The 14,996-nt window shown below is 40.3% G+C and overlaps 1 protein-coding gene across 2 annotated transcripts in view; it reads left to right on the top strand.

The window, feature by feature from the left end:
* MTRF1 (mitochondrial translation release factor 1) overlaps positions 1-14,582 on the top strand; it is a 38,300-nt gene extending 23,718 nt beyond the window's left edge. Inside the window, exons 8-10 of one of the 2 annotated variants that reach the window (XM_020879769.2) lie at positions 4,534-4,670; positions 7,616-7,714; positions 13,897-14,582. In XM_020879769.2, the coding sequence (XP_020735428.2) occupies positions 4,534-4,670; positions 7,616-7,714; positions 13,897-14,010 (350 nt within the window). In that variant the 3' untranslated portion in view covers positions 14,011-14,582. Of the gene's footprint in view, positions 1-4,533; positions 4,671-7,615; positions 7,715-13,862 lie in introns of both variants that reach the window. The other variant, XM_020879770.2, reaches the window with a different exon arrangement.
* Positions 14,583-14,996: the final 414 nt, after the last annotated feature.

The raw sequence follows: 14,996 nt of genomic DNA, 5'->3' as shown, positions 1-14,996 counted from the left end.
CAAAGTCCCCGGTGTGTTCATATTCCCTTCTGTTTGGACAAAGCACCTCCTTGGCTGTGTGTATACATTTAAGAGTGAGGTTCTAAAAGCTCTCAGCGCCTGGGCGCCACTTATCCAGTAATAAGTTTCAAAGGTCGGGGAGTGAATCAGCTTTTTTTTAGGGTCCCTGAAATGTCAGCATTTGTAGAACTTTTTCTCTTGGGTAGTTTTCTCCTAAGAAGGCTCGCCCAGGACACAAGACAGTAAAGTCAAGGTCTCCTCATTCAATAAGCAAACTTTTTCTTAATTCTCTTTCTCAGTCTTGTGCCTCACACTTGCCCTCCTTTGTACCTTTGAAGACTCAAGTCTGGAGCTTTCCTTATTTCATTCTCTAAAGACTGTACCTCCTGCCTCCTACAGATTGAGGGAGGGGACTTGAAATTGTAGTTGTTATATAGGCTTTCTGTTTCTAGTCCCCAAACGGTCAACCCCAGTTTCTGGGATTCCTCATTATAGTATATATATATATAAAAGTCTTAAGGATCTATACATATATGTTAAAATATAAAGACATACAAGGAAACAGTTATTGTAAAATTTTAGGTAGTAGTTACTTCTGGGAGGAATGACATAGCTTCTGGTTTGGAAGGGGGCAAATGGGAGGTTTAAAGGGCATTTAGAAATATTCTCTGTGGCTCAGCTGGTAAAGAATCCGACTACAGTGTGGGAGACCTAGGTTCAGTCCCTGGGTTGGGAAGATCCCCTGGAGAAGGGAAAGGCTAGCCACTCCAGTATTCTGGCCTGGAGAATTCCATGGACTGTATAGTCCATGGGGTCGCAGAGTCGGACACAACTGAGTGACTTTCAGCAATATTCAATTTAAGCTGCGTGGTACATATATATTCTTTTACATTAGGTATATTCTTCCCTATGTGGACTATACAATTGACCCTTAAACAACATGGGTTTCAACTGCATTTTGTTGTTGTTTAGTCACTAAGTCATGTCCGACTCTTTACATCACCATGGACTGCAGCCCGCCTGGCTTCCCTGTCCTTCACTATCTCCCAGAGCTTGCTCAAACTCATGACCACTGTGTCGGTGATGCCATCCAACCATCTCATCTTCTGTCTTCCCCTTCTCTTCCTGCCTTCAGTCTTTCTCAGCATCAGGATCTTTTCCAGTGAGTCAGCTTTTCCCATCACGTGGCCAAAGTACTGGAGCTTCAGCTTCAACAATAGTCCTTCCAATTAATATTCAGGACTGATTTCCTTTAGGATGGACTGGTTTGATCTTCTTGCAGTCCAGGAGACTCTCAAAGAGTCTTTTTCAACACCCCAGTTCAAAAGCATCAATTCTTTGGTGCTCAGTCTTTTTTGTCCAACTCTCACATCTGTACATCTGTACTAGAAAAACCATAATTTTTGACTCTATGGACCTTGGTTGGCAAAGTGATGTCTCTGCTTTTTAATACACTGTCTAGGTTTGTCATAGCTTTCCTTCCAAGGAGCATGAGTCTTTTAATTTCATGGCTGCAGTCACTGTGCAGTGATTTTGAAGCCCAAGAAAATAGTCTGTCACTGTTTCCAGTTTTTCCCCTTCTATTTGCCATGAAGTGATGGGGTCGGATGCCATGATCTTAGTCTTTTGAATGTTGAATTTTAAGCCAGCTTTTTCACTCTCCTCTTTTACCCTCATCAAGAGGTTCTTTAGTTCCTCTTCACTTTCTGCCATAAGGGTGGTGTCATCTGCATATCTGAGGTTGTTGATATTTCTCCCAGCAATCTTGATTCCAGCTTGTGATTTATTCAGTCCAACATTTCACATGATGCACTCCACATAGAAGTTAAATAAGCAGGGTGACAACATACAGCCTTGATGTACTCCTTTCTCAATTTCGAACCAGTCCGTTGTTCTGTGTCTGGTTCTAACTGTTGCTTCTTGACCTGCATACAGGTTTCTCAGAAGAGAGGTAAGGTGGTGTAGTATTCTCATCTCTTGAAGAATTTTCTAGTTTCTTGTGATCCACACAGTCAAAGGCTTTACTATAGTCAGTGAAGCAGAAGTAGATGTTTTCCTGGAATTGCCTTACTTTTCCTATAATCCAAGGAATGTTGGCAATTTGATCTCTAGTTCCTCTGCCTTTCCTAAATCCAGCTTGTACATCCAGAAGTTCTCAGTTCATGTACTATTAAAGCCTAGCTTGAAAGATTTTGAGTATTACCTTGCTCACATGTGAAATGAGCACAGTTGTCCGGTAGTTTGAACATTCTTTGGCACTGCCCATCTTTGGGATTAGAATGAAAACTGACCTTTTCCCCAGTCCTGTGGCCACTGCTGAGTTTTCCAAATTTGCTGGCATATTGAGTGCAGCACTTTTAACAGCATCATCTTTTAGGATTTGAACTAGTTCAGCTGGAATTCCATCTCCTCCACTAGCATTGTTCATAGTAATGTTTCCTGAGGCTCAATTGTCTTCACACTCCAGGATGTCTGGTTCTAGGTGAGTGCCCATGGCATCATGGTTTTCCAGGTCATTGAAACCTTATTTATATAGTTCTGTGTATTTTTGCCGCTTCTTTCTAATCTCTTCTGCTGCTTTTAGGGCCACCCTTTCTGTCCTTTATTGTGATGATCCTTGCATGAAAGGTTCCCTTGATATCTCCAGTTTTCTTGAAGAGTTCTCTAGTGTTTCCCATTCTATTGTTTTCCTGCATTTCTTTGCATTGTTCACTTAAAAAGGCTTTTATCTCTCCTTGGTATTCTCTGGAACTCTGCATTCAGTTGGGTGAATCTTTCCCTTTCTCCCTTGCTTTTCACTTCTATTCTTTTCTCAGCTATTTGTAAAGCCTCCTCAGACAACTACTTTGCCTTCTTGTATTTCTTTTTCTTTGGGATAGTTTTGATTACCACCTCCTGCCGAATGTTATGAACCTCCTTCCATGGTTTTTCAGGCACTCTGTCTGCCAGATCTAATCCCTTGAATGGATTGGTCACCTCCATGCATAATCAGAAGGGATTTGATTTAGGTCGTATCTGAATGGCCTAGTGGTTTTCTCTACTTTCTTCAATTTAAGTCTGTATTTGGCAATAAGAATCTCATGATCTGAGCCACAGTCAGCTCCAGTCCTTGTTTTTGCTGACTGTATAGAGCTTCTCCATCTTCAGCTGCAAAGAATATAATCAATCTGATTTCGGTATTGACCATCTGGTGATGTCCTTGTGTAGAGTTGTCTCTTGTGTTGTTGGAAGAGGGTGTTTGTTATGACCAATGTGTTCTCTTGACAAAACTCTGTTAGCGTTGATCCTGCTTCATTTTGTACTCCTCCAAGGCCAAATTTTCTATATTCTGGGTATCTCTTGACTGCCTACTTTGCATTCCAGTCCCCTATGATAAAAAAGACTTTTTTGGTGTTGTTCTATAAAGTCTTGTTGGTCTTCACAGAACCGTTTAACTTCAGCTTCTTCGGCATTAGGGGTTGGGGTATAGGCTTGGATTAGTGTGATGTTGAATGATTTGCCTTGGAAACCAACCAAAACCATTCTGTCATTTTAAGATTACACCCAAGTACTGCATTTCAGACTGTTTTGCTGACTATGAGGGCAGCTCCATTTCTTCTAAGGGATTCTTGCCACAGTAGTAGATATAATGGTCATCTGAATTAAATTTGCCCATTCCCGTCCATTTTAATTCACTGAGTCTTAAGATGTAGACATTCACTCTTGCCATCTCTTGCTTGGCCATGTCCGATTTACCTTAATTCATGGACCTAACATTCCAGGTTCCTATGCAATATTGTTCTTTACAGCATCAGACTTTTACTTTCAGCACCAGACACATTCACAACTGAGCATCGTTTCCCCTTTGGTTCAGTCTTTTCATTCATTCTGGAGCTTATTAGTAATTGCCCTCTGCTCTCCCCTAGTAGCATACTGGACACCTTCTGACCGGAGGGACTCATCTTCTGGTGTCATATCCTTTTGCCTTTTCTTACTGTTGGTGAGGCTCTTGAGTCAAGAATACTGGAGTGTTGCCATTCCCTCCTCCAGTGGACCACATTTTGTTAGAACCACCTGGGTCTATGTAAATGCAGATTTTTTTTCAGTAAATGTGTATTTGTATTATAAGCTGAATAACCTTATTTAGATATCAGAATCTAAAGAGCCATCTACAGCAATTGCCATCATAACTCATGTATAGTTTCTGGTGTGTACTTCATCTGAAATGTTTTTCATTCTTTTCCTGATTAACCTTTCTCCCTTTAAAACGTTCCTCGGTTCTGTCGTCTCTATCAGTTTTATTGTGATGTAATAGACACTTCGGGGTTTCCCAGGTGGCTCAGTGGTAAAGAATCTGCCTACAGTGCAGGAGACACCTGTTTAATCCCTGAGTCAGGAAGTGGCAGCCTGCTCCAGCATCCTTGCCTGGGAAACCCCATGGACAGAGGAGCTGGGTGGGCTGCAGTCCATGGGGTCACAGAAAGAATCAGACACGACTGAGCGACTGAGCATGTGCACACACCCTGTTAACCTCTGACCCCTGTTTTTTCCCAGGACTTGTGGTGGAATGCCAGCAAGAACGATCACAGATAAAAAACAAAGAAATAGCTCTGCGTGTGTTGAGAGCTAGACTCTACCAGCAGATTATTGAGAAAGACAAGTGTCAGCAACAAAGTGTGAGAAAACTGCAGGTAAGATTTATTGAGTGAAATAACTCAATGGCTCTGTACAGAAAGCCATCTTGTGTAGGGAAATGGAGTAAATATTCTTAATCTGACAGAAGTACCTTGGAGCACTGGAAAAGATGTTCATTTGTAAATAGAAATAATTTAATACTGGTTGTTTATGGCCAAACTCAGACATGCCAGTTTGCAAATAAGGAGAAGAGATACGTATAAACTAAAAATTATTTCCCAGTTGTGTTCTGTTTATATCAAAGTTCCTTTAAGAGGAAATCAGTGTAAAAGACAATTCTTTAGAAATTAAGAGATTTTTCAGGTTTTTAATTTAAAAACCTATGCTTTTATTATAATTTTATGTGAAATAAATATATGACATGCAAAAAACTGGTAATAGTGATGGCTTCTGATGTAGTCTGGGAACAAAGAATAGAAAAGATATTTATTTTTTGTTTATACTCTCTTCTACTTTTAAAATTTTGTACTATATACATTTATATTATTATTTTTATAAATATATACATAGATAAGTTTTAAGCAAAATGAATAAATGTCATTGTTTTAAGTAAACCAAGTGTTGTATGATTTTAACTTCTGAAAAAGTAAAGTTTATCTTTGAAAGAAACTAGAAGAGACAGTGGAACCCAAAAATAACTGTTTGTGTGTTATTTGCAGGTAGTTATACTTCAGTACATATGGGAGATTTTGTGGCCTGTTAGGATAATGAGATTGTATAAAACTAAACACCTCATGCGAAGAGTTAACTCATTGGAAAAGACCCTGATGCTGGGAGGGATTGGGGGCAGGAGGAGAAGGGGACGACAGGATGAGATGGCTGGATGGCATCACCGACTCGATGTACATGAGTTTGAGTAAACTCTGGGAGTTGGTGACTGACAGGGAGGCTTGGCGTGCTGTGAATCATGGGGTCCCAAAGAGTCAGACACAACTCAGTGACTGAACGGAACTGAACTGAAACATCAATTATTCTTTTCACGTAGATGTCCTAGTCTTTCACACTTTTGCCCTTCTTATTTCCCTTACTAACTTGCAGATAGTAAAAGTGACAGGATAAATAATATATCAATCTTAAACAATCAGCTCTGCCACATTTAATGAAAGACATTGGGTTTTTTAAAAAAATATATTTATTTATTTGGCTGCACTGGTACTTAGTTGTGGCATGTGGGAACTAGTTCCCTGACCAAGGATCAAACCTGAGCCCCCTGAGTTGAGAGCACAGGATCTTAGCCACTGGACTAAGGGAAGGGAAGCCTTAGCCAGGGAAGTCCCAGACACTGGGTTTTACTTGCCATTTGACATCACACAGTAATTTTCGAAGTAAGTATTGGCGATCAGCCTTTGCAGATTTAGGGGGTTGTATCCTCTTCAGTAGTTTGGTTTGAAAGGCCAGAAGAGACCTTCTTGCCTCCCTTTGTCCATCTGTGTGAAGTTTTTTAGTAGGTGTCTCTCAGGCTTAGGCATTTTTCTTCTGCCAGTATATACAGGAGCTTTTCTATGGAAGGCACTGTGCCAAGTTCTGAGCCCTGGCTCCACTTGGCACCTGCAGAGCTTTGTGGATGCTGAGATTCTGATGGAACTCATCTGGGTGTGATCCAAGGCACTAATATGGTATTTGGGGACAGTGGCTTCCAGACCTGGCTGGTTGCAGAATGGAAGGCCTGGGGAATGTTTTAAAAATATGTTACCCATAATTTAGTGTTTCTTATGTGTTAGTCTTTGGAATCTTTCAACAACTTCCCAGATGCTCAGCCATACTTAAGATCTTGTTTAGTTTCATATTGTTTGCTTTGTAAGTTGTAGGAATGTCTTTTTTTTTTAATCTTAAAAAGTGAAAGTGATATACTTGTAAATTCTATTGTACAGCAACTATGCTTCAATAAATAATAAGTAATACAATAAATTGTCAAATTAAAAGTGGAAGTGAGTGAGACAGGGTATTGTGTGCCTTGTATGTGAGGGAGGGAGGGCAGGTGAGCAGCCTGGACTACGAACAACCACAGCATAATGTGGACTGGTGTGCCGCGAGGAAGATTCCAAGTGCATGGGGTTTCGAAGGAGGAAGATAACTTATTTTTCATGTTGGGACCAGAAAAGTCGAGACAGTATGAGAATGCTAGGAAGCACATCCCTTGAGGTGATGTCTTAGCTGAGTTAACAGACTTGCACATAATAATGAAATGGCATAGTAAGTGGTATCTTTGAGGTTCACAAATTTTCAGAAATAATATTGGGAAAGTTGGCCATGTTATGAAGTACATTGAATGCTGAGTTGTGAGTGCTTAGTAGTCAAGGAGCCAAAAAAGGACATTGACTAAAAAAAACAAAAACAAAAAACACCGTGCTTCAAGAAAACTAAGCAGGGCAGCTCACTGGAAACAGAGAAGTGGAAGATTAATCAGGAGATTTTTACAGGAATATAGTGAAAGTAATGAGCCCTTGAATGATAATAAAAATGGCGAGGGCAGGATATAATAAAAGACCCTTGAAACCATTGGAACTGGGAACTTAGAGAATGAGATGAGTTGAAGGCCGTTTCAGTGTCTGTATCAAAGCCTGGCAGATAGTCAGCCCCCATGAAATGTTTGTCAAAGAGTGTAGGATGTCAAGTTCCCTACTGAGATCAAAAGGAACATTGTGGGGTCATTTACAGAAACCACAAGGAAGAACTGACTAATACAGAAAGATAATTTGGTTTTAAATATTTGGAGTTTGAGGTACCAAAGAAACATTGATTCTTATCCCATAACTAAGCTTTACAAATCTATAGTCTTCAACAGTAAGTTCTGCCCATTCTTTTTCCTGGTCACTTTGTGTCTTTGAATTTAGAAAATAATTAAACTGTTAAAGTAGAAAAGTAATTTGCAAGCACTTTTTCCATTGTGATAAAGATAATGATAAAGTTAAAATATGAATTGCTTTTTGTTATGGCACAGGTGGGAACAAGAGCCCAGTCAGAGAGAATCCGGACATATAATTTCACCCAGGATAGAGTCACTGACCACAGGATAGCGTATGAAGTTCGTAACATTAAGGTAATGTCGCTGAGTATGTTTCATATGCTTTTGATTTTTGAAGGAAGTACAGTCAAATTCTAGAGTAACCTTTGAAATATTACCATGTAACTGAGATAGTTTGTGTCAGTACCCCAAATCTGCAAACATTTTTCTTAGTTTGCTGATGAGAAATACACTCTTTATGCCAATATGAAAAAGCTGTCTTTTAAATTCAAAATTCTGTTATGCAATCACAGTGTATTAATGGATTTTCAGTATACATCTATCAGTTTTCTATTGCCATATAACAAGTAACTGCAAATTTATTGCCTTAAAAGAATGCCTGTTTATCATCTCAGTTACTGTATGTCAGGAATCCAGGTATGACAGAGCTGAGTTCTCTGCTCTAGGTCTCACAAAGCTGAAATCAAGGTGCTGGCCAGCCGGCATGCCTTTCTAGGGCTTGGAGTCCTCTTCCGAGTTCATGTGGTTGCTGGCAGAATTCTATTTCCTCGAGTTGTAGGATTGAAGCCCCATCTTCTTGCTGGTCATCAGCGGTGTGCTGCTCTCAGCTCCCAAAGGCCGCCCACAGTTGTATGCTGTCTAGTCCCCCCATGGGCCTTCTCTCACTGAGACGCTTGCAGAAATGGCCTTTTTAAGGGATCGCCTGTTTAGGTCAGCCCCACCTGGAAAAGCATCACTAATTAGTCATCTGATCACTGGAGTGATCATCACTGCAGCTTATGCCTGCTCTTAAGGAAGGGGGTTTTGCAAGGTGTAGACGCCAAGGGGAGTCTTAGAATTCTGCCTACCATGATGTGTATTGTTAGATTCAGGTGTTACAATGATGCCTTCAGGGAAAAGACCCTGTCAGTTTGGTTTGAACTTTAACCTAACTAAATCCCATGTCGCCTGGATCATTGACAGTAATCCATTAATGACAAAGCACAGAAAAAAAAAATGTTTTTTTCTTCCATTGAAGGGGAAAATAAGTTCCCATAAAGGACTGTGTGGAAAAGGCAGGAAGTAGAAGGTTTTGATCTTTGTCCTTGCTATGGTGTGATACCTCGGGTTTCTTTCACTTGATTCTGTCTCATTTTATACACAGAATTAAAGTCCTGATTTTACAGAAGAAATATCTATGGTTTTAACATATTTAGAAATTTCTGTGTTTCTTTTGCCACTTCCTCTGTCTTCCCAGCAATTTCAAGCTGTCTTGCATAGGAACATCACAGCCTGTTGAAAAGGAGAAAATATTTACCAACTTCCCTTTCCTCAGGAAACACACAGTAGTAATACCCAAACATGTTTGGCCATATTGTTCTAGTTACAACATAATTTTTCAGTTGTTTTTCTTATAGCGGTGATGGTTTACCATGAGACAGCTACATTTTTGTGACCAGGAATATTTTTTAGAAGGGCACATAGGTGCTCAGCAATGTACTCAGTCATGAAACAGAGGTTAACTGGTTTTTATAGTTATAAAATATATGACCTTGGCCTAAATACTAATGTTATTACTAACTAAACTAGCATGCCAGCCTTAGAAAGAACAAGGACAGTCATATTGGTATGCTCTACTAATCACTAACCAACTTAAATGATATGAAAAAAAAAATTATTGCAGTAAAACATTAAAATCTGTGGAGAAGGGAACGGCAACCCACTCCAGTATTCTTGCCTGAAGAATCCCATGGACAGAGGAGCCTGGTGGGCTACAGTCCATGGGGTCGCTACGTCCATGACTTAGTGACTAAACTACTCAGACTCTTAAGGTAATTTCATTGTTGGTAACCCAATATTAGGATGTTTTCCATATTACTCATTTTTTTTTGGTCCCAGTTGAGACAGAATCTCATCAAATCCTGACATCTCTCCTAGGGGGAGAATGTCCCAGACCAAGGGGGTGGGCAGGTCTTGAGGTGAGAGCAGTTACTATACAGAACTCCCTCTGTGCTCATTCTGGTATCGAAGTTAAGAGGCAAGGTGACTGGCGACAAGATTCCTTCTCAGGATCACGTTTGCTCCCACATTAGTTAATATCAGGGCACTTTAATCTGGAGGGTGATCCTGTAACTTGATTGAACTAATTCGCTTTTAATTATTGATAGCTGTTTTATTTAATACCCTCCCACATACAGTCCTGGGGAACCACTGTAAACCTTTCAGACGATTTATAGCACTACTAGATTTATTTATAGCCCTATAAAGAGAACTGTGAAAGTCACTGTGCCTTTGAGTCCGATTCTTTGCGACGCCATGGACTATACAGTGCATGGAGTTCTCCAGGCCAGAATACTGGAGTGGGAAGCCTTGGACTTTGACAGACGTCCTGCTGTGTGTTTGAAACAGGAAAGTCAGAGTGTTTCCTGTGTATCAGCCTTCCCAGGTAGCGAAATGGAGGAGCAGGAGTGTCTGCCGTTCGCCACACGAACAGCCACGGACCCGGAGTGGGGGTGTGTGGGCAGTGAGTGGCACACGCGTGTGGTTTCCAGCTCTGCTGACGGCAGGGGCTCAGAGGGGCGCAGAAGGAGGAGGGTCCACGACCCTCGGCCGCCTGCCAGACTGAAGGCCAGCAGCAGCTGATGTAAAATTCGGCAGGATCTTCCCTCCCGGAGCCCCTGCTCCGTTAGACCTATTCACTTACAAATAGTCCCTCTCGAGGCTGAAAGATCTGTTGCCTCAGGTGGGCGGAGAGCTTAACCTCCAGGGTCTACACCCATCTCAACCCTGTGGTTTCTCTGCCTCTATTGTATGAGCTACTGAAGTGACCTCTTCCCCCCCTCTGATTGAAAGCTCGCCCGGCATTTTTTGGATTATAGAATTCTTATCTCCTGCCTTGTTACTTTGGGGATTTTTAATTTCTTTGCTTTTGTTTTTAAGAAGTAACCTAAAATTTCCTACAACACTAAATAAAATGGTACTGGTCCTATCTTTCAAAAAACAAATGAAAATCTGTACACAGGACAGAAGGAAACTAGTCAGACTGAATGGTTTAGGAACTGAAGAGTTGTATTGGTTGTCCCAGAAGTTTGTTCGGTTTTTCGGTAACATCTTATGGAAAAGCTCAAACGAACTCCTGGGCCAACCCAACAGATGAGGCAGGAAAACCGATAAGGGCCTTACCCCCAGGGCAGCTGCCGTAGGGCTGAATGGAGGCGTGGAGAGGAAAGAAAGTGGGCGCCTGAGGGTCTCTGCTCAGCCCTCCTCCCTCCTCCGTGCAGAGCTCCTCATGGAGGGCTGTGTTCTTCCACGATCATGATCTTGGCCCAAGATGATAATTGGTTTGTTTGGTAAGGAAATCCAGACAAGCCCCAGTCAATGAGCTTCTTCCCAGGATTTTTAAATTAAGGGACAAAAATGCTCCTCTCTCGGTGGATGAAGCTGAAATACATAAAGCTTACAAGAGGTTAGAAGCCGTATTTCCAGCCATGGCGAGCAGCAGTCTTCAGTGAGGGAACACTGGAGAGCTGTTATATTGATCTTTTATTTTTTTTTAATATGCATTTATTTATTTGGCTGTGTCAAGCCTTAGTTGCAGCACACGAGATCTTCTTGTGGGCTCCGGAACACATGGGCCGAGTTGCCCTGGGGCATGTGGGATCTTAGTTCCCCCACCGGGGATCGAACCCATGGCCCCTGCTTTGGGACGGAGATTCTTAACCACCGGACCAGCAGGGACGCCCCACAGCTGATGTGGTGAAAGGAGCAAAACTGGGAGAATGGGATACAGAGAATCCCGATGGTGTTGTTAGTGATCAGGGTTCTTGGCCTTCCCTAATCAATAGAAATTGAGTAGATGCCAGACTAGGGATTCAGGTAAGGCTTCATTCAGGCCCCTGCTGCAGCACAGCTGGGGCAGGAACAAATAACAGGTTCCCTTACGTACTCTCTTCTGGATGCAGGGATGAGCTTGTTTCTTATGTGGGGTGAGGGTAGGGGTGGCTTAGGTGTTTTGCCCACCCCTTAGGTGGTGTTATGGTGTTATGTACAGTACCAAGCTTTTTTTTTGCTCCAAGCCCCTCAAAAAATCACAGTTGGGTTTTTCGGTCTCTTTGTATCTTTTGGGTTCAGAATTTGCCCCAGCTGCCCATGCATGCAAGTTATTTTTAGGCCCGTTCAGTTTCTTTGTATTTTGTTGGAGAGGTGTGTCCAGTGCTGCAAGCAGGCAGCACTGCAGCAAAGTGTCCCAGCCCCCAGGCCTATCTCAGTGTGAATTCCCACATAATTTATACCTGAGCCTTAGCTTCATTCCCAGGGTGGTGGCAGTAGCCTTGTACATTCCTGCCCTTGGGTTCTCTGAAGTCAGCCAGAAATATGTTTATTAATGAATTCCCTTGTAGATTTTTTTTTTAACTTATCTAGAAAGTAAGCTCAGATTACCATGTAATATCTGAGCCACTTCCCTGGGGGCTCAGTGGTAAATCACCATGCAAGCAGGAGATACAAGAGAGGTGGGTTCGATCCCTGGGCCAGGAAGATTCTGTGGGTCAGGAAATGGCAACCCACTGCAGTATTCTTGCCTAAGAAATCCCATGGACGGAGGGGCCTGGAGAGCTACAGTCCATGGGGTCACAAAAGAGTTGGACACGACTTAGCGACTAAACACCACCGCCATCGTGTAATATATTATTTTGTATTTGTATTCTGTTTCTGAATGTCCAGTGCAGATGCCTTACACCCGCCTATCTCCTGTCCTGCATTCCAATTACACTGGGAATTCACTCTTGCCCTGGGTGTTCATTGTCCTGTTTCCATACCTCTCTTCATATTCATTCTTTTGACTAAGTGCTCTGTTTGTCTCGATTTGGAGAAATACTATTCTCTTTTTAAGATCTAATTCAAAATGTTCTTCCTTTTTTAAAAAATTTCTTACCCTGTATTATGCTTATGTGTTACCTAACTCTCCCACTAGATTGTAAGCTTCTGAAAGCTGGAAACCACAGCTCCCTCATCTTTCATCTTTGTATCACTAGCACTCTGGTTAATCCAATTGAACTCTAAATGTGATGTGATTATCAATAAGAGTAATGACCCTTTTAACATAATTTTCAGATGATGAAATCACACTGGCAATAATCATAATAATTTGAGCTTACAGGGCACACTAATTTCATAAGCAATTTTCAAATTATGTTCAAAATGGTATATAAATCAGTTTTAAAATTTCATCAAGTTTAATTGACATTTTACTCTTTGCTAGTGTTTTGTAGACTACAAAGATGGTAAGGCATATCTTTCCCCCTACAGTTTAATTTGAGAGATAAATGTGTACACTTAATCTGAAATTTAACTTCAAGACTACTCAGGAAAGACTAAATGTAAGAGTAGTTCATGCCTACATCTAAACTTAAAATGGTCCCTGTTCCAAATGTCAGTATTAAAATATTTCTGTTAAGTGAATGTCTGGATTTTGAGTGTTTCCAAAAGAAGAGGCTCTGCTAAATCACTAATCCCAACAACTCTGTTACACAGAAACTTTCTAACACAAGAAAGGTGCTCATAGTCATTATTTTACTCATTTCTTAGAGAAACTTCAGGGAGGACTGCTGGGAGGTCTTCACTGAAACAGTTTCCACCCAGTGGAATTATTTGGAGGTTTAACAGAAGAGGGTTTTTTCCTTCAACTTTTTATTTTGACAGTTCAAGCACACATGTTTAACGATTAGCTCATATATATGTTCCTAGACCTAGATGCAACCTTCGTTAATATTTTGCTATTCTTGCCTTCTCTTCCACCTCCACTTCCTCTTTCTCTCTATGTATACACTTGTGTTGGCAGCTGAACCATTAGAAAGCAAGTTGTAGGACTCCAGACACTTGTCCCCCAAATATTTCAGCATAAATATTTTTCAATTACACAGGACGTCTAGATTTTAAAGCCAATGTGTTCCTAATTTAAGAAAAAACACAACTATTATAAAGCACTTCTGGATTAAATAATTTGAATTTGGAAGATTGGCTAATTTTAAAATGCTAATTTAAACTATTAAGAAAGAGTATAATTCCATTTACTTTTTTAGATTCACTTTTTACATAAAAAGTCAGTATTAACTAGGGAATCCTCCCAAGTTAGCAATTGTGTTCATTACATTGTAGATTAGTAATCTTTTGTTGCTATTAAATAATGACTTTAAAGAAACAAAATACATAAATGCTTAATTCTTTGTTTCTCCTTTGTTTCTAGTAATCAAGTTTTCATGGTAACTGTTTTTTACCAGGAATTTTTATGTGGGGAGAAGTGCTTGGATCAGCTAATTCAGAGACTGCTTCAATCAGCGGATGAAGAAGCCATTACTGAATTTTTGGATGAAAACCTTAAATTAGTCAAATAAAGTCTGATTTATAATTTATTATTATGGAAATGAAATGGGCCTACATCAAGAAGCAGACCGAAGCAAGGAAGTCTTTATGAAAGTTGATAAAGTGCAGCTAAAAGTACACAATACTCACAAAAATATTTTTTTAATGAATCAAGTCATGTTTCTTGACCTAAGAGTTTATTTTAGGTTTCCTGTAAAGTGCAGTCCAACTCTTCATGTAGAACCGAAGTATGCATCGTTGGAAAAAGAAAGTATTGAGAATTGACTATGTGATTTAGAGCAGATCATTTGTTCTCTGTATATATCTTTTTTTTTTAACCATCTATAAATTAAGTACATTTTAAATCTTCAGGACTTTGCCCATGGTAAAATCTAGTGATATAAACTTACAGACTTCCTTAAAGACAAAGTACCATTATTCATGTCAGTGTTAGGACTTAAACTACTACTTTTAAATAAAAAAAAACAAAAGTTGTGAAGAATATGAGTCGATAACGGTGAGCACTAGTATACAGACGGTCGCGCCCTGTGAGAGCTGAATGAACTCTGTGCTGTGGCAACTACAGGTCAATATTTAAAGCAGACTCTCTGGCTTCCGTTTCTTATTGTTCTGAAATGTTCACAAATGTGGTGTAACATGAGTAATTCACTGGGGTCGGTTTTGTGCTGTGACATGTAAAACCTAGTCCTTGCGTTACTGAGCTTCCAGCTGAACAGGGAACCAAAATATGTCACCAACCCCAATTCAGAGCAGCACACTGTATTTAGTAATCATTCTTGGGAAGTTCTGAGTAAAAAAGAGAGTGGCTGTTATTTTAGAGAGTTCCTCAGCAAGGAACTATATGCCAGAAAAGACTGGTTAAAATCGAGTTTTAAGACCAATTGAACTATTTGGAAATAAAGATGAGAGGAAAATTTTTTCTGAAATTTTTATTTTGAAAATCAAGTACTCAGAAAAGTTTTACAAATAATTTTAAATTATTTAAATAATTTTAAAG

Source organism: Odocoileus virginianus, chromosome 8 (genome assembly GCF_023699985.2).
Source record: "Odocoileus virginianus isolate 20LAN1187 ecotype Illinois chromosome 8, Ovbor_1.2, whole genome shotgun sequence".
Classification (NCBI taxonomy): Eukaryota; Metazoa; Chordata; class Mammalia; order Artiodactyla; family Cervidae; genus Odocoileus; species Odocoileus virginianus.
Note: the sequence above shows the minus strand (reverse complement) of the source record. Positions and strands in the feature narration are given on the sequence as shown.